Source organism: Gallus gallus, chromosome 2, assembly GCF_016699485.2.
Source record: "Gallus gallus isolate bGalGal1 chromosome 2, bGalGal1.mat.broiler.GRCg7b, whole genome shotgun sequence".
NCBI lineage: Eukaryota > Metazoa > Chordata > Aves > Galliformes > Phasianidae > Gallus > Gallus gallus.
Window position 1 is genome coordinate 39,756,575 of NC_052533.1, and position 20,185 is coordinate 39,776,759.

General features: G+C 45.0%; 1 protein-coding gene across 2 annotated transcripts in view; it reads left to right on the forward strand.

Annotated features, from left to right (window-relative positions):
- TGFBR2 (transforming growth factor beta receptor 2) overlaps positions 1-16,634 on the forward strand; it is a 64,075-nt gene extending 47,441 nt beyond the window's left edge. For both annotated transcript variants that reach the window (XM_015281321.4, NM_205428.2), the window contains 3 exons: positions 1,855-1,996; positions 10,710-10,837; positions 14,257-16,634. In XM_015281321.4, coding sequence (XP_015136807.1) covers positions 1,855-1,996; positions 10,710-10,837; positions 14,257-14,436 — 450 coding nt within the window. In that variant the 3' untranslated portion in view covers positions 14,437-16,634. The remainder of the gene's footprint in view (positions 1-1,854; positions 1,997-10,709; positions 10,838-14,256) is intronic.
- Positions 16,635-20,185: the final 3,551 nt, after the last annotated feature.

Consider the following 20,185-nt stretch of genomic DNA (forward strand, 5'->3'; position numbering starts at 1 on the left):
GACCCAAAGACCTCATAATCTAAATTCAGATAAAAAGACAGAGGCAGAGTGGAACAGCTGATGAATTCTAAGCAGGATGGAAAGTGGGTAGGCTTGATATCATTCTTAACATCATTTTAAATGTTCTCTGTGTTTTCAGTGGTTCTTCTTAGTTATAGAGCATGAGCCTCCATTGTGCAGCAGAGCTGCAGAATCGTTTTCACTGCTGCAAGGAGAGAGTGAAATGTTGTCAAACTAGAGCTGCTTTTGTGACAATTTAATTATCTGTATTTAGGCAGCATTAACTCTTACTGAAAACAGCAGTATGTGGTGCTGGGGGACTTTGGGGCATAGTATGCCAGAATCTTTTCTAATACTTTGATGGAATCTGCTTTGGAGAGAAGCTGTATGTTTGGGAAGGGATGGGGCTAGGAGCAGCCTCTGCTGCAGGGTTGCCATGTGTTCATGTTCAACTGGGCTGGAAAGTATTGGTGAACTCAGTGGTGCTGGGATATGGTTATCCCAAGAACCTCTGTAATGTGTTGGTGTTGCTCATATTTGGCCTTAGTTTTTGGAGATTCCATACAACAGGGAATTTAACTTGTGGACAGATTTCATAGATTTTTTTTTTTTTTTTTTGCTGTCCTCTAAATAAGAACCTTGGTACTGCAACCATTTGTATATCTCTAACAAATAAATTCTCTGATGTTGCACAGTCCTGTGACAAAGCAATGTCCTTGGTCTGTACTGCTGTCTTCTTAGGGGGCACCGCACTTTTTGTAGCACTTTTTCCCATTTGTCCTGAGCATGGGATGATAAAGTGTGTTTCCAGAAGCATGCCAAATGCATGTTGTAGGAGATTATGCATTTACTATGTAGCTGCTTTCAGTTGCAGACCCAGTAAATGAAATGTTCTTTTGTAGTCCTGCTTGCCACTGAGCTCTGGACCGATGGCTGTAGTGCGCTCTACAAATAGCCCTTTTTAACCACAAATCCTACTGCCTCACCCACTTCTGCTTTTTCTTTTTTTTTCTGTGATTAAGCAGTCACCCATCTGAAGCTGTCCTTGCCTGATCTTACTATTTTTGGACTTTTTCCAGGTGGGGAAAGAAGGAGAGCAATTTTTTTATACATCTGTTTTTTGAAATCAACTGCTCGGGGATCTAGTTATTATTACTTACATCTATTCTTGTGATAGGAACAGACACTTAGACTTTGCCATCAGTAATGTAAGGTCATAATCTAGACCTCAGCAAAGCTGCTAAAATCATTGCTGGAAATTATTGAATATACATAAACTTTATAAGAACGGCTTTTCAAACAAAAAGGGTCCAGTTTTTGGTTTCACTTCAAATGTGTGCTTATGCATTCAGTACTTCTTCATCAGCTTTCTTGTGCCAAGCCTGCATTTACCACTTTCATTTTAAGACCACTTTGAAAAGAAACAGTTCTCTCTATAATATGCAGTGCAAAAGAATACAGTGCGTTTCTTGCTCGTCTGAAAAACACTTGGTCAGTGGCAATTGCTCCAGGCCCAGAGGACAGAGTTTATCTCAGTGAACAGCCAAAGAGTGAGAAAGCTTGTCAGTGTTAAAAACATTTCAGGAACTACAAAGGGCCGCTGTTCTTGTTTGTTTCTTTCTTTGCTTTTAACATTTTTTCTTTACCAAGGGAGGTGCAAGTAAAGTTGGTAGTCAAGACAATGCCAGATTCTTTTGGCAGCAAAAAGCATGACCTGTGCCAAGTATGGCTTGCATTTTTGGATACATGTCAAATGGCACCATTTCTATGAAAGCTGAAGTCAAATCACAGCAGAATCCAAAACATGAATTACAATTGCAGCTCATGAGCTCTCCCCTATTTCCTCTCCTGCAGGTTGGCACAGCAAGGTACATGGCCCCTGAGGTTCTGGAGTCCAGGATGAACCTTGAGAACATGGAGTCCTTTAAACAAACAGATGTGTACTCCATGGCTTTGGTCCTCTGGGAAATGACATCTCGCTGTAATGGTGTTGGAGGTAAGCACCGTTGGTTTTCTTATCTCTGAAAGTATGTTTGGATAGAAGTGCTCTTGTGGTTATCTGTGTGTATAGACAATTCTTTGTTGTTCTAGTGTGCCTGGCTGCTGTAAGCTAATAGGCCTTCAGTAATATAAGATGCACGTGTGTATGAGCAGGCTTCAAGGGCAAGTTCCTGAAAGCATGAGGAAATTGCTTCCCCGTTGCTGTAAAGATAAATTTGCTGTTAGGGAAGCCACTTCTGAAGGCTATTAATGCCTGTTTTTCTTTAAACTACAGCATCTTGAGTAGCCGTGGATTGACTCAGTCTGCCTGTCCTCTTCCAAAATAATTGTTGACATAAGAATATTTGAAACAGTTGGACCTGATGATCATAGAGGTCTTTTTCAACCTAAATGGTTCATGAAATATTAAGACCAAGAAGTGAAAACTGTCCTCCATTTGCCTTCATGGAATGTTAACTCTGAAACCTAATGAAGGCCAGTTAAGTGTCACATCTACTAATTATCATTTCAGTAAAAGCCCTCACAGGGCTAGAAAAATCTTTCTGCTTTCGTGAAATCCATAACTGCCACTCATCATTTTTTGGGATGTTGCAAGAGGTCATCCACATGTTTCTCAAACCAAGGAGTGTTCTTTGTATAAGGTGCAGTAATGAAAATAAGTGTAACTGAGTATCAAAGTAGCTCCAAGAAGAGCTACTGTGCTTGTTCATATTCAGACTTTGCTCACTGAAACAAAGTCTCCATTTCTACTTTGCCTAAAGCTGACCCAAAATTCCCAGTGTGCTGTGCTAGTATGTGCTAGAAATCTGAAAAGTTACTGTTGAGATTCTGCATTACATATTGCCATATTTGAAGATTTTCACCTTAACTTCAGGGACTAAAATGAGACTAAGTTACATATAAAATTTTTCAGTCTGCTTGTATTGTCTAGCAATCATTTTAACAAAAGTCGAGGACTCTCACAGGCAGTCTAAGAAGCAGGGCTGTTGCATATAATGCTAATGTGGATATTACTGTAGATATGTGACTCTCTTTTTATTTGCCACCTCTCTCCCAAAACCACATAGGTTCTCTTTTCATTGGACTTGGCACAGTTGAGTCTTAAAGGGCTGCAATAGAGACAGGACAATCTGTGGAGCACTACAGTATGGGGAACGTAGTGTACAGGAGAGAAACCAATGTCCTGTTGGAAGATGAGTATAGCCCCTTCTTGTTTCTCTTGCCAACATCCGTGGGATACCACAAGGCTGTTTATCCATGGAGGTCTCTGAGGCCACTATGCACAGTAGCAGTTTGGCATCACGATGCTTGTATGCAGGAGGGAGAAATGCCTGCATCTCAGTCTCTTGCTCTGTCTGACCAGCATTTGGTCTTTGTGGGTGGGCTGCAGTGTAGGCAAACAGTTTTGCCCCTGTTTGCACCCTGCCAGGAAAGCAGTGTGTGCAAATAGCTAGTGCTAGCAGAAATGCGTGAAACATTTTTTTTCTAGTCAAACGTTTCAGGGAGAAAACATGTAGTGCTCCAAAAACTGAAAGTTTTTGAAGTCTAGCATATTCCAAGGCAAACCTATCCACATTTAACAGTTGTGGTCATGTATGTTTCTAAATGCATTGGCAAAACCTCAGCCTTTCATTAGCACTTTGTAAGTGCAGCTGAGAAGATTTAAAACCTGAGAAAAAGGATCTCTGCCCTGTCTCTTGAGCTCTGTCTGTTTCTTGCATTTAGGAACTCACCTTATTAATATAAATATGAGCTATTCACTGTGGAGTCTTTTATCTTTGCCGGTGCCTGAGTCTGTTGCTGTTCATATTTACTGAGTACAGTGAGATGAGTTTGTGGCGAGAGCAAACCTTATTGCCGCTGTTCTCAGAAGGCAACTGCCTAAAAGAGGATATACAGGGAGTTTCATAAGGAAGGGAAATCATCACTGTTTTTAGCCAGAAGAGGCTGACTCCTTATAACCTTGAGAAGAAGAGCTGAAGTCATTTTAGGAAAAGGAGATGTTTCTCTGGCCCAGCATCCTCTTTGCTTTCAAGCTGGACCTTAGCCTCTGCCTCCAATTTTCCCTATGCATTCCACCCCTCAGTCATCCTCATCTCCAGAAACACAGTTCTTGAATTTTGTTTCCATGCTTCAGTCATCTTTCCAGGTGGTTGAACTCCCCAGTGAAACCACAGGAGTATGTGGGGAGATCTGTAGCGGGTAGCACTTGGGCTTTGCGTCTTCAACCAGAGCAGATAAATGTAACTCCTAGGATGCAGCTCCCTTATCTTGTCAGTGGTACTGAGCTACAGCAGCATTGCACAGTTTCTCTCTTTTCCTTCTTTGATCTTCTCTTGGTTCATGCAGTCTGACTCTGTTTGCAACCAGCTGGTGAAGTGCCCTTACAGTGATTCATGACTGCAGCTCCCTCTCTGCTTTCTCTCCCCATCTGTCACTGGTGAGACTCCCTTCCCTCCTTGCACCCTTCAGAGGAGCTGCCTTCACTCACGCAAACCCCTCCATTTCCTGACCTGGTAGGCGCTGAGAGAAGTGACTTTGCATGTAAACCAGGGCAGACTGAGCTAATTGCAGCCTTTCCAAAGCAGCCTGAAAGATGTAGGTGCTGTCTCCCCAATGGAGACCTGTCTGCAGTGTGGGCTCCCTCATGCTAGAAAAGGACCAGGGAAGTTCAGAGAGCAGCCTGATGCTGTGGGGAGAAAGCATGGGAGAGGAGGGGCTAAAAGCAGAGTGAGTAATGTCTTTTACATAGGGTGCTCTCAGGATTCGTCTGTTGGTGTGCAGGTGTTTGGTGAGTGTGGGAGGTGATGGAGGCAGGTCTTTGCACTGCAGCAGCTTTGTCGAGCACGGTCTCAGCAGAATGCCAGGCCTTTTCAGTCAGCAGACATTTAAACGAAAATACCCAGCAGCATAATCCGTACTGAGAAGCTGCCATAGTAAATATGCAGGTGGGGATCAGCTTTCAAGAAAGGCCATGCTGTTCATTGTTACTTTGTTGTGCTAAATATGGAGAAGCAGAAATGGGGCACAAGGGAGAGGGAGACAGAGGCAAATATCGAGTTTGACTGGTTTTTCACCGGAGTATAATTTAAGAGGCATATTTAGAAACTCAGCAATACTACTTTGGGGAGAACTTCAGCTGCTCCACACTGCCGTTAACTTGGTATTTCATTCAGCACAACAGCTGTGCACCAGATGCTGCACGTTGCGAGAAATACAATTTTCATCTCAACTGCTTGCTTTCAGAGCGACACAGCTTTGGCGACTGAGGCAAGTGTAATTTCTCCGACAGCCTCCTAGAAAGAAAAGGAAACCATCTGCTTCGTATCGGAGCTGCTGCAGGCAGGGGACTGCTGGGGGCAGCAAGTGAGAAGGAGAGGAACGGAGCCTTGGGATGCACAGGGCTGGTGAGGGAAGAGAGCAACCCCTCAGAAAATGGCAGTCTTGCTCATAGGGCGTTGCGGTGCCTGGAGGGGTGGCTGGCTTTGGTCTAGCAGCAGAGCTGTGTCTGAAATAGCAGCCTTGTTTTACCAGAGCTCTGTTTAATGTGAATAAAAGAGCTGGTTAATCTTATGCGTGCTTGGAAAGAGTCGGCCAAGAGGCGCAGTTTGGCAGCTAAGCATTTGTGCATCTTGTGCTTCAGGGAAAGCTCGGCATTCATCATGTTGAGTGTACAGAGGTGACAGTTTCTGGCAGCAGGGAACATTTTGATAGCCTGTGCAGTGGGGCTGTGCCTTTGTGTTAGGTCTGTGCTTGTGCATCAGGCCTGAGGCCTCTGCAGCAGGGGCCTGGCTTAAGCCCCTCCTTTGTGAAGAGGAACCCAAGTGAGGCGTATCTGCACTGCAGTGGCATGTGGTGGCATGCATCCCACATCTGGTACACCCACAAAGGGCAGCGTCACCACTGTTGTGGAACAGTAGGTTGGATCCCAGAAATTCTCCACAGAATGTGTCACCACAGTGCTAAGTGCTATCCTTCAGCAAGCCCAGGTAGCAGTAGGTAAGATCACCCCGCAGGGCACTCTTATGTTGTATTCCTCTACTTTCCCGCCTCAGGATCCAGCATAAAATGACTAAGCAGCCTGTAATCATACTCTGATGGCAGAGTTTGTACACTCCTAACCCTTTGAAAAGGTGACTGTGTCTTTGATCATCAGATGTGAAATCACTTAAAACATGTCTGTGCAAGGAAAACGGCACTGTGAGTTCACTCATCTCTGCACATCCTCACACTTCCCAGCTAGCGTTCATATTCTGAAGGAGTGGATCTGGGAAACCTAGGGAAAATGTGAGGTAAGCATCTGACAACTCCTTAAACTTGAACTTGAAATGGCTTTGAGCCTCTGCATTGTCCCTTTGTGCAACAGCTATGCAGACCCACCACCCAGATTCTTCTAGCATGAGAAAAGACACAATCTGCACGTACATGCAGATGTGTGTGTGTATGTAAGCTATCACAGTAACTGCATCATCAACTGATTTATTCCCTCTGTGGCTCTTCCCTCTTATGCTCTAAATTAAGGGGTTTTTCAAAGGGATCAGAAGTTCCAAAACATAAGATCACTGCTATGGATTGTGCTCCACAGCTGATTTTTGCTAGCCATCTTCCTCCTCACTCCTGCTTTAATTCTTCAAATAAGCCTTCACCTTCCAGCGTGAGGAGATGTCCCACAAAAAACATAGCAAGACATATCACACGGGGGAGTGCTGATGGGGTTTGCAGGTGTGCAGTTCTGACTTAAAGGAAGAAAATCCCACTACAAACAGCTTAGAGCATAGGATCACATGCGAGAGGCATATTTTTCATGAGGAGTCCACTGCCAAATGTTCCATAGCATTCATCAAGCACAAATAGGTTTTCAGTAATGTCTCCGGGGCTAAAAATCCAGTCCCAGCCTTTCTGAGAGTTATGGCCATGCCAGTGTCAAAGGGAAGCAGAGGTGCAGTGATTATTAGTGCGAGGTAGCTCACAACCGTAAAGATTAAATGCTTGAGGTTAAAGTTGAAGAAACTCTTCCATTATTGAATACTAAAAGTGCTGTGGTTCAGAATACCTGGGATATTTACGGTTCTTCAGCCAGTTGTCATTCTTAATGTCTGACTGGTCTGAAAACAATCAGAAGAAACATTTAAGTCATGAAAAATAGATTCAGCATCTGTATATAGCTGTGCACGAGTATCTAGCAACAAGCATCTTAACCTGCCTCAAATTGACACCTATTACATCTACTGTAGCATGCCAACATGATCCATGAATAACCCCAGCTATTACTCCAAAATGTGTCTGACTCCTGAGATTCCACAGCATATGGATGATTTATTGTAGGAGGATTCAGTGGGCTTTTCTTTTTGAAGGAGAGAGAAGCAAGATAATAAATAGCAAGAAGATGCTGCATGCTTTTCGGAGTGAGGAAAAGCACAACTGTGTTACTATAAAGTCATTGCTGAGAATTAGTATCCAGCTTCAATTTCTCCTCCTTAACAAAAACGCAAATCTGAAAAAAAAAAAAAATGCAGTATAGAAGGAATTTCTTCAATGGGGGAAATGTGTTATAAACCTATCAGTTCCCCAGGAAGGCTTTCCTTTCCACCAAGTAGAGGCAGTCCCAAACACAGATACAGGTTGGGCGGAGAATGGCTTGAAAGCAGCCCTGAGGAGAAGGATTTGGGAGTGTCAGTTGATGGAAGACTCAACATGAGCCAGCAGTGTGTGCTTGCAGTCCAGAAGGCCAACTATATCCTGGGTTGCATCAAGAGAGGCGTGAGCAGCAGGTCGAGGGAGGTGATTCTGCCCCTCTGTTCTGCTCTTATGAGACCCCAGCTGAAGTGTCCTGTCCTGGGGCTTCCAACGCAAGAAGGACATGAAGCTGCTGGAGTGGATCCAGAGGAGGGCCGCGAAGATGATCAGAGGGGTGGTACACTTCTTCTATGAGGACAGGCTGAGAGAGCTGGGGCTCTTCAGTCTGGAGAAGAGCCTTGTGGCCTGCCAGTACCTGAAGGGGGCCTGCAGGAAAGCGGGGGAGGGACTTTTTATAAGGGTACTTAGCGACAGAGAGAGGGGAAATAGCTTTAAACTGGTAGAGAGTAGATTTAGACTAGATATTAGGAAATATTCTTTACTGTGAGGAGCACGCTGCCCAGAGAGGTTGTGGATGCCCCTTCCCTGAAGGCGTTCAAGGCCAGGCTGGATGGGGCTTTTAGCAGCCTGGTCTAGAGGTGGGTGTACCTGCTTACAGTAGGGGTGTTGGGACTAGATCATCTTAAAGGTCCCTCCCAACCTAAACCATTCCATGATTCTGTGATTCCATGATTCTTTGATTATATGATTTTATGAAGTGAACAGTCTTGTAAACCTCAATGGCCTTCGGATTAAGTTCAGTGAGAGGGAATAGGCAGCACTGCACCAGCTTCCCTTGATTTGTCACTCACATTCCTTTGAGACAAACAGAGTAGGGCAAAACTAGAGCCTGGCCTGCAGGGAGTCATTGAAAAAAAAAGTGCATGTGCACTCAAGATGGCCTGTTCATATTAAAAGTAACCTACATAGTGCTGGGAACATTCAAAACATCTGTTAGTGTCTTACCACACAGGTGCCACTGCTCCACTTGTCTCCCATGCTCTTACCTCACCTGTGCTCTTCTGCAGCCTGTGAGGGATTGGTCCTAACAGCTCCTAGAGGCTGGAATCATCTTCTATGCTAGTGCTGCATATTGCAAGGAGATCTCTGAGACTACAGTGGGTGTCCAGGACCACTATCACAAGCAAACCATGCTTGCTGGAGATGTATAGGAAGTGTCCAGATAGATCATGCTATTTCGTTTTCCTCAGCAATCTCTACCATCTTGGTTAGCTTTGGAATCAACTTTGGAATCACTGTGCTTCTGCTATGCTTCCATTGTGCTTCCAGGTCTGACCAGCAAGATGACAACTTCCCATTTAAGTTTTGGAGTTAAAGTTTTGTAAATTTACTTTGTCTGAGTTATCTCTAACTGAGATTAATGTGGGTGAAACTGATATGAAGAAAGCAAAGTAGACTTTGGCTCTTACGCTTTAAAGAAAGTATTCTACTTATGAGAAGATAGGACTTGTGTTTCCGACCTACAGTCGGTCAGCACAAAATTGTGTGGAGAGTGGCCAGCACCAAATGGTTCACAAAAAAAGGAGGGAGACATCTGTGGGGTAATCTGCCACACTGCATGCACAGTTGTTTGCAGTTGGGTTGCTGAACTCTGGACACCTTAATGCATGAAGTTTAATATCCCTTCCAAAATGTTTGTTATTGTGTCTTGGGCTATTCTTTTAGTTATCTCTCTTTTTCTGTAGCCTGGCAAAGTCTTCACCTTGTGGCCATCACCTAGCAATGAGATCTACAGCCTGTCTCTGGAATTCTGGAGAAAAGCGCACCTTTTAGTTTTGTTTTCATCCTGAGACGAGACAATCAGAACGGTCTGATCTATGTTATCTTCATCATTAATTACTTAGATATTGTATCACGTACCAAACTAAGCAAAGCCAAATGTTACCAGTTCTTCCCTTAACAACACATTTCTTTCTGGGCCTTTAATCACTGTTATCACCCTTCTCAGAGTTTCTATTTACTATAAAATGCCCCTCGAGAGAAGTGAACAGTACTGGACACTGTATTTGAACTTTGGTTGCAACATTATACAATAGTACTGTGTCTCCCATCTCGTTCATCTCTCTTCACACATCTTCTAGGCACTCACATTCTTCAACCTGCCTAGTAGATTACATGTCAGTTTTTCTTGCCCTCAATTAATTCCTAGAAATAAATAAAAGGCAGCAGAACAGGCCAACTTCATAAATCTTTATCTAATACTAGCAAACCATTAGACCCGTGAGTAAATACTCCATCTGTTCCTAAAGAAACCACAGCATTTTCTACATTGTGTCAGCATCTACTGTAATATTTCCGCTCTTGGAGATTTCTTGAGTTTTCTCCAAAGATCCCATATGTGTGCTTCTTCCTTTCTCTCCCCAAAGAAAAGCAAAGAAAATATGCAACATGCACAGAAAAGCTAGAATGGCAGCAGCCCCTACAGGAAACTGTGTCCCCTTCATCATAGGTGGAAACTGACCTATTTTAGGAAAGAGGTCTAAAATAAGAGCAGACTACTAATGGCTCAATAATAAGCAAGGGCAGTATGGAAGCTTCCAGCACTGTTCCTTGTTGTACCTTTGTCTTTTTCTAGCAACTGTTTCCTCCTAACAATCTGGCACACTAATATCTATGACCTAGATTTCAGTTTATATTTCACCTGGTAAGTGTGTGGAGACTCCAGGGAACCTAAGGGGGACCAGCATAACCATTTCTTGCAAACTTGGCTCAAGCAAAATTCACCTTGAAGTCCTTGCGTGCTTTGCCTCAGAGGAGACTGTACAGCTCACAAATGTTACTCTAATGCTCTGACTGTTGCTAATATGATTATGTGCTAAAGAGTTTAATTGGAAATTGTCTAGTTGGCTAGGAAGGAAAAAGGGAGGGAGGGGGTGTGTGGGAGAAACACATTTGAAACATATTTGAAAATGCCAACTGGCTTTGATTTGTTTGGAGCTGGTCAGGCAGAACGGTGGCACTGTGCAGCTAATCAGTGGCTCCTACTCCTCCAGAGAACAGCCAGCTCCCTTCACACTTGGCACACATGCAGCCCAGCTGAATACCCTTGTGTTTGCTTCTTCTCTTGGCAGAAGTGAAAGAGTATGAGCCCCCATTCGGCTCTAAAGTGCGAGAGCATCCCTGCGTGGAAAGCATGAAGGACAATGTCCTAAGAGACAGAGGGCGACCCGAGATCCCCAGCTCCTGGCTTAACCATCAGGTAAGAGCACTACAAAGCCCATCTAGCTGCTGCCCAAAGCCTGAGCCTTAACTCTGTGTCCTGCTCAGCAGGAGGGGCCTCTCTTTTTATACTCATTGCTCTGTCACGTAGTGACACTGGTGCTGCCCATAGTTCAGACACCACAGTGCTCTGCACCATGCCTGCTCTCAAATCCCTGGGATTTCTGCTGCCCACCAGTGTAATTTGAAAGTGACCAAATTAAAACAAAAAATAATAGAAACCTGAGACCCCACAGTCATCCAGACAGCCACAGAATAATTAGGGCCTTAAAGTACACTGCGTGCAGGCTCTGAAAGGTCAAAGAGAGCAGCTTTGCACATGGGTTCCATCAGCAGAGAAAACAAATCTCAGCACTTTATCACAGAGAAAAGTAATACTGGCATTCCAGCTGTTGACAGGTTTAAGAAAATAGGAAGTGAGTCGTCAGCAAGTCTGTTTGTTTTTATTCAGGGCAGTGTAGTGGCAGTCATTGGCATGTTGAGAAGCACTCTGTCAGCTTTCTCTGTTCTTTCTTACACATCATGGAGGCACTTCCTAGGCGATAGTCGCAGCCCAATTTCTCAGTAGCTGAAGCTGAATGGAAAAGAGCCAAAGGCATGCATTCCTTAACTTTTGCTCTGAGCAGTTTTATCAGAAGAGATAAAATGAGAACCATATCAGAGAAGTGAGGCTTGGTCATTCCACTTACCAATGAAATATGTTGAGTGGTCTTTACGGACAAAAGGAAAGCATCACAAACATTTATAAAATCCCAGGCAACCAAGATCAGCTGGTATTTCCATCAGGAGCAGTAACACTCCTTTTTTTTTCATTCCAGTTGAAATGTTAAAATCATCTAACACTTAATTAGGAAAGGCCACGTGAGTGACTGTGATCAGTCATTCCTCCAACCAGGAGCAACACATCTGCTGCCTGATGACTGCCGCAGAGTGCACGCCATTCCTGGACCTGTCATCTGCAATGAACAGGGTTATTGAGGAAGGATGCTCTCACTGGGGAGGAGAGCTGTGTTTTGAGGACATCTGAGTATCTGATGTTGCCAGTACTGAAAGGTCTTTGACATCTAGGATCTATAGCTACAGCTGTCTTCTAACTGATCTGTTGAACTGGGAAGGAGGGGTTATATTCATGCTCATTTGTATAGAATAGAGAAGATTGCAATTCTTTGTTTTTTTAATTATGTATGAACAGGTAAAAGTCATCAGGAGTTGACTGCAGATGATTGTTTTCCACAAAGGCAAAAGGAAGTCCAAACCAGTAGTGAACATGTGGAACTTTAGAAGAGCCCAATTAACAAAACAGGAAAGAATCAATCCTGAGCCAGGTCACTGGAGAGGAAAAAGAAAGTTGAAGAAAATGCTTAAAATCAGGAACAACGTGAGAACATTTCTGAGAATATTCCAAAGTCATAGTCTTAACATGTCAAAAAAAAATAAAAATAAAGTACTGTAGAGAACCGATTGGGGAAATAGAAGAACAACAGGAAGATCTGTAGTCAGTAGACTTGAGGACAGTAAGTTTTCTCAAGAGCAAAAGGAAATCTAACTTAGTGCCAATCCATCACTGCCTGTGCTGCTTATGCTAATGCAAAGGCAGAAGTTGTCAGCAAGTATTTCTGTTCTGCATTTGGGAAGAGTCAGATGACATACATGTAGTAGAAGATGGGGAAGGCTCCAATGAAGCAGAAGTCATTGACGCTTAGAGCAGGCCATGGGTATCGTTAAGTGGCCCGGTGACTTGTGTGCATTCAGGGCTGAGCTACTCCTGCAGGCACCACGCAGCATAGCAGTAGGAGCATCAACACAGCTGGTCGTGCCTTGGTGAGGCAGCACCAGCAGCTCCTTGCACGTGTTAGGCTCAGGGTCCCCGCAGTGCTGGGGGCAGTTGGTGCTACCCACATTGCCCAGCACAGGACATCCTGCCAGCTGGGATGTGCTGCCTGTGTTTGTGTGTAACTGGAGCGGGCACAGCTGGCTCCAGCAGGGCTCAGGAGTCTAAGGCAGGAAGTGAATGCCTGATAACACCCTCCCAGGACATTTAGTGAAGGTGGATTTAATTCCCTTTGTCTGAATCCCTTCAGCATTTCACACTGCGCTATCTGCAATTCAGTGACGCATGGGCTTCAGCGGGGCTGTGACAGTTTGCAGCAGCTGAGGATCTGCTTTGAACTCCACAGAAGTTGCTCTTACTGTAATAGCTCTTCCATATTCATTTCCTTCCTCTGCAGTCGTGTTTTCGTAATGAACTCATTATTCATCGTGATAAAATTCTGGAATGGATTTGCATATTACATTTTTTCCCCCTTAATGAGATTTGTTGCACTATTGATTTCAAGTTAATGTTTAATATTTAATTTAATTTACTGCTTGTAATTTCAATGCCATCAGAAAACTAATGTTATTTGTATACAGACAGTAACGTTCTGCTATTAACATTGACATCAGTCAACATCACAATTAGGTAAATTATGCAATTAATGTAGTGTTGTGAAATGTTATTTTTTTTTAAATAAGAAGTTTAAGATAAATCCCGCTTAATGGGCTTTTAGTGTCATAAAGCAAAGCACACAATTTCCTGGCAAATACCTCATGTTTACAAAATGCATTACAAAGATGCAACTGTTTTTTTTTTCTCCTGTAAACATGTGCATCAGCATTGAAATGAAGGTTAAATAGTTACATCTGTGAGTGACATGTGTTTAAGTGTTTGCGGGACTGCGGCCCATATTTGCACACAGTTTTAGTTTGTCTGTGGAGAATTCATAAAGACTGATGTCAGGCCTGATATTGCTGGCAATCAGGATTCTGTTCAAAAGAGAAAACAGAGCACAAATAGGATTCAGCCATGCGAAGGGATGAGTTGAGCAGGAAGTTGTTATCCAGCTACTCTGATTGTATTTATTAGACCAAAAACGACTCGATTCTATTGGTCCAAACCAAAGTCTTTTACAGTGAGGGTGGTGAGGCACTGGCACAGGTTGCCCAGAGATGTGGTTAATGTGCTGTCCCTGGAGACTTCCAAGGCTGGGCTGGATCAAGCCCTGAGCAACCTGATCTAGCTGTGCATGTCCATGTTCATTGCAGGGGAGCTGGACTAAATGGCCTTTAAAGGTCTTTTTCAATCCTAAGGATTCTGTGATTCTGTGTCTAGAAATGGCAGTACCAGTCATTGGAGCCACTGGACGTAAGGTAGTAGGGTTTCTTGAAAAAAAAAAATACCATATCCCCATTTCAGTGACAGCATAGCCCACTGAGCACCTCTGGGACCAGTTCTGTCACCACAGGCACGCAAACAGTCCTCTAGACTTCAAAGGGCACCAAAGCCAGTTCTTACGAGCACACGCTAGCGGTGGCTCAGTGGCTGTCCCCACCGCAGTGCTCTCTCTGTGCTCTCCACAGGGCATCCAGATGGTGTGCGAGACCCTTATCGAGTGCTGGGACCACGACCCCGAGGCTCGGCTCACGGCGCAGTGCGTGGCGGAGCGCTTCAGCGAGTTCAAGCACCACGACAAGCTCTCAGGGAGAAGCTGTTCGGAGGAGAAGATCCCCGAGGACGGCTCCGTGACCACCGCCAAGTAGCATGCACCCAAGAGCTCCGAAATGGAGGGAGGTCGCTTCTAAGCATGTTACCTTGGCAGAGGAAGAAGTCACGATCGGTGCCTTGACGTGCTTCCTGGAGAACTGAGGCTGTCACTGCTCCCTTTGAGCTGTGGCTCTGGGCAGGGAGATGTATGCATGGGAGTTAAAAGCCAGGGAGCGGGTGTCGTACCCCAGCATCGGCAGCCGGCATTGTGTCATAGGAGGAGCTAAGTCTGTTAGCACTTCCTCAGGAAATGAGATTTGAGAATAGCCAATAACATTATGCACTTTAATAATGCCTGTATATAACTATGAAATCGCTATTTTTATATATATATATATACATATATATTAAAAATGTCTGTGTATGTATATATCTATCTATATATCTGTAAACAGCCATGCTCTGGAGAAAAGAGTTTAAAAAAATGCTTGCAGGAAATTACCTGTGCGTTAGAGATCCCTCCCCATGGGGAAAGCGCCTGGGGAGGCTGGTGTATCAGGACACTAGCAATTGTGCACTAAGCACTATGCCAAAAAGATAGGAACAGTGAGCAATAAGGTGGCTTTGAAGCATGTGCTGCACACACCCAGCTGTGGCCCAGGAGACGACAGTTGCAGCAGCGGTCTCACAGCAAGGAGACAGATCTGGCTTTGCAGTTGTAACTACGTGCTCCTGCCTGCAGCGTGTTTCAGAAGATTCGGGGATGTCTTTGCCCTCTTGCCTTAACCCCAAGGTCCTCACGGCCTCCCACAGTGGGAGGGAGTGTGAGGAGGTTTGGTCCCTCCCACCTGTGTTTCCACGCAGAGGTCATTAGCGTTATGTGTTTATTGCTTTGAGTTCATGCTGCTTGCAAGCAGGTTGCAAAATAGCAGAGGGATGAGATTTTCCCCTCCTCCCTTCCCCACCCCCAAACCACGCACAACAAGACACATCCAGCAGTAATCCAAGCAGATGTTTTATATTTGCTCTGCATTCTGAACGCAGCCTGTACTTATTTTTTCCCCTTTCCTTTTACCTTGATTGCATTGCTGTGAGAACAAATAACTTTTTCCTGGTACAGCATATCTAATTGCTTGACATACCACAGCCTGACTCTGTTCCACGCCTTCTAGAAAAAAGTAAGAGGCAACACCCAGTGCCTTTGCTTTTGCATAAGGACCTTAGAGGTGAGGGAAGGCTCCATAACATCAGGTTCGTGGCACGTCCTGCCCTCTTCTCTGCAGCGTAGTGGGAATTTAGTTATCCGAAATGTTTAGGAGGACAGCTGACATATATAAACTTATACAAATGACAGCAGTGCGTTTAATAATGCTAACAATTTTGTTTTTGGGAGTTCTGCAGTGATTTTTCACTTTTTTCTTCCCTTGGCATGTAAGTGGACCATGGAAACCAGGAGTTGAGCACAGAGCAGTCCCATACGGGACTGCATCCGGTGCAATTCGCTGATCACCTTTGACGGATAAACGTTGATATTACTCTAGAAGATGCTGCTAAGTAAGTCAATAGGAATCATGCTCATTTAAATAGGAGCTCAGACTGACTTGCAGCGAAAAATGCTTCATTTCAAATGGTATCGTATCCCCTTTCATTTCATTTTAACTGAACTGCTCAGAGATATTTAAACAGAGAGGAGCAAAATCTCAGCAACTGCGGCAGGATTCAGAGGACACCGTGTCGAATTTGAGGGGAGAGGGATTTGCATTTCCAAAAACAGAAATAAAAAAGCAAGGAAAGCAATGCAGCCGCGGGGCCACTGCCATCTAGCGAGGCGCTGCTGCGGGCTGCACAGCGTGACTGGGGACCCAGGGGTGGCCGCGGCCGCTTTCTCTCCCTCCACCCACACTGAAGGTCAGGGAATGGCATCCAGAGGTTACTGACAGTACTGACATTTATTTCCTTTTTTTTTGTTGTTGTTGTTGTTTCTTTTTTTTTCTTTTTTTTTTTTCCTTTTTTTTTTTTTTTTTTTTTTTACTACTACATGTAAAGGAATGTGTTGTTTTCTTTTAACTCTTTTAAGGAATGCTTCACCTGTACATCATGTATGAAATAGGAATGTGAACGTTATATACTCTTCTTTATCAAATGTTTCAAGCACTTAACTTGCTTTGTAAACAGTGTTTGGGGGCCTTTTTGTTCTTGTTGTTTTGTATAAATCAAATGTTTATTGCAGCAAATAAAATAACAACAACTCAAATTTGTCTTTCGTCTCTGGAGCATCCAGAATAAGGAGGAGGGGGCTTTTGCTAAAGTGATCCCTGTCCTAAAAGGATTTACTCTCATCCCTTTTCATCAGATGCCCGGATGCATTGTGTTCAGTTTTGGGCATTTCAGTACAGAAAGGACATTGAGGTGCTGGAGCAGGTGCAAAGAAGGGCAAGAAGCCTTGTGAAGGGCTTGGAGAATATGCCCTACGAGGAGCAACTGGAGGAACTGGGGCTGTTTAGCCTGGGGAAGAGGAGGCTGAGGGGAGACCTTATTGCGCTCTTCAAATACCTCAAAGGTGACTGCAGAGAGAGCGGGGCTGGACTCTTCTCACTGCTGACAGGTGACGGGATGAGGGGAAATGGCCTCAAGTTGTGCCAGGGGAGGTTTAGGCTGAATATCAGGAAAAACAACTGTACGGAAAGGGTTGTTAAGCACTGGAATAGGCTCCCCAGGGAGGTGGTTCAGTCACCATCCCTGGGTATGTTTAAAAACTGTTTGGATGTGGTGCTCAGGGACATGATTGAGAAGAGGGTTGTTAGAGTAAGGATAGTATGCTTAGGTTGCGGTTGGACTTGGTGATCTTAAAGGCCTTTTCCAACCTGAGCAATTCTACAATTCTATGATTCTATGTCCAGCTGCCACTGCACATATCCCTCTCTGCTGTCCTCCAGACGAACACCAGCGAAGGGATGCAGAGTGGCCATTTCTTCACCATGTAAAACCTTCTCTGGTCACAGGGAAGGGAGAGAAGTGGGCTCACAGCTGACTCTGTTACTGTTAGCTCAATCCCAAGTCCAGATAAGGTCTTTGTTAAACCTTGGTCCTTTTGGTGCTGGTATTAAAGCGAGCCAGAAGACAGCACACTAAATCTGTGTCAGAGGGAAGGGTGTGATTAATGTGCTTGTGCCACACGGCTTCTGCACTGCGCTCAGAGTGCTCGGCCAGCCACCCCTCCTGTGCAGGGCATGCACAGAGCATGAGAAACCAATGAACATGAGAAGAGCCAGATACCTCCCTCACCAGCCCCCCAAAATTGCTTTTGCTGAGAGAGCTGGGGCTATTCAGCCTGGAGACGAGAAGGCTCCGGGGAGGCTTGAGAGCAGCCTTTCAGTATCTAAAGGGAGGTGTAAGAAAGGAGACAGACTCTTTAGCAGGGTCTGTTGCGACACGCCAAGGGGAAATGGTTCCAACTAAAAGAGGGGAGATTTAGATTGGGTATAAGGAAGAAGCTTTTCACAATAAGGGTGGTGAAGCACTGGCACAGGTTGCCCAGAGAGGTGGTGGGTGCCCCATCTCTGGAGGCATTCAAGGTCAGGCTGGACCAGGCTTTAAGCAACCTGATGTAGCTGTACACATCCCTGTTCATTGCAGGGGGGTTAGTCTGGATGGCCCTTAAGAGCCCCTTCCAACCCAAACAACTCTATGATTGTATGATTTATTTTGAGCAGTGCCCTGCCTGGTGTCACAGTGGCCTCCCCCAGCCATGGCTCTGCCCTACTCACCCCTCACCACTCCCCACCTCTGGCCATACATTGTGCAAAGATCTTCAAGCCCTGACATCCTGTTTACATTGGATTAAAGTCAATGTCTTTTTGGCGTGTCAAGGCAAAAGAGTATTGTTGACCAAGTACAAACTGTATTAAAAAATGTAGCAGGCAAACTACAGAGGCCTTTCAGACTTGAAATACACAATATCTGTGAAATAAAATATGCTATCTATCATTAATTTTTCATTTTTGGTTAAGTCATTTGCCCACTTTCTTATCTTAAATAGGGTATTCAATTCTTTTCTGTGAGCAGCTCTTAAATAGCATTGTCATAGAATCAATCACAGAGTCATAGAATCAATCACAGTCACAGAATGGCTTAGGTTGGAAGGGACCTTAAAAATCATCCAGTTCCAATCCCTATGCATGTCAATCAGCATTTTAGCACCGGGGTACACAGGCAAACTGTACATTGCAGAAAGCTGTCCTTGGGGTTACTACTGACCCATGCAGTGGTCTAAACTGGGATGGCCAAGCATCCTAGCACAGACTGGCTCTGCATTACCAGTTTGCACAACTTCCAGTGCAGCAGGGATTTCACCCCTGCTCAGCAATCTCCAGCTGCTAATGGAAAAGCCACAAACAGTGGAAAAAATCATGCCCCAGCTCCTGAGGGGGAAAAAAAAACCCACAAGAGAGACATTAAGGTATCATTACTCTGAACGCTCCTGGAAACAAACTGGGCTGTGTGTCCGGCACCTGCAACACTGTCCTCTTGTCACTCCAGCTGTGCTGGGACCCAGAGGCTCCCTTTGCTTTCAGAGGAGCACTGATTAATTTATTTCCTGAGCCTTCACGCCTTGTCTTGCTTTTTTTTTTTTTTTCTCCTTCGTTTTTTGTAATATTATGGTTGTTATAAAACACTGCCTATGGCAATTTTTCCCTCCAGCCACAAAGAAGATGGAACAAAGCTCGCTCCATCCTGTCTGCCTGTGGCTCCTGAATGCTGTTTGGCAGTGTTCATACCGCCTTTATTACTTGGCAGAAATTCATGCAAGTGGGCTCACCGTGTGCATGGTCAGAAGGCTCTGGTGGGTGCCAGAACTGCTAATCTCATCCCAGTGCTCAGGGTAGGTATAAGTGATGCACCTCGCTGCAGGACACTGGTGTGCTTTCAGGCATGTGTGTGCTCCTGGGAGCACCCAGGGCCCACTAGGCCTCTTTGGCCTGAGTCTGTGGTGTGCCCTACTGGCTGCCCGAGCCCATTGGCCCACAGTGCCCATACCAGCTCCCACCCAGCTGTGACCTCAGGCAGCTGAGAGGCCTTAATCCTGGGCAGGAAGCTGAGGACAAAGCCAGCAGTTTGTTGAAACACAGCCAAATTGAGAGGCTCCTGGGAGGGCCGAGCCCAGGAAATAGATTTAAATCTGTTGAATAATGAATGCTCTGAGCACCGTCTAATCACTTCATGAAGAGGCAGAGGCAAAAGTCAGCTCATAAATTATCTGCTGCAGAGTATTTTCTTGGTTTTAATGAGGACAAACCAATCTCTTCGGACAGTTGCATTTATGTAGCTAAAGCCTTGAAAAAATCAAGTGGTCAACTGATCCAGGAGGCAGTGTTGAACACAGTGCTCCTCACACAAGCTGCCGTTGAAACCCACAGAGCCAAACTCCCTGATATTTCTGCCCAGCTTCAGCCATCCCTTGGCTATCTTGGAATCATAGAATGGCCTGGGTTGACAAGGACCACAATGGTCATCGAGTTTCAACTCCCCTGCTATGTGCAGGGTTGCCAGCCACCAGACCAGGCTGCCCAGAGCCACATCCAGCCTGGCCTTGAATGCCTCCAGGGATGGGGCATCCACAACAGTCTTGGTAGGCGCTGATAGCAGTCCCCTTCTTTCTCCTACTTTTCAGAAAAGTTTTCAGCTGGAAGAGGAAATGGGAGCCAATTCATCTCTCATTTTCCAGCCAGGAAGCCCAGGCCACCATCTCCCAGCTGTGTGCCCACCATGGGCATCACACAGCAGGTACCTCCATGGGTGCCATCC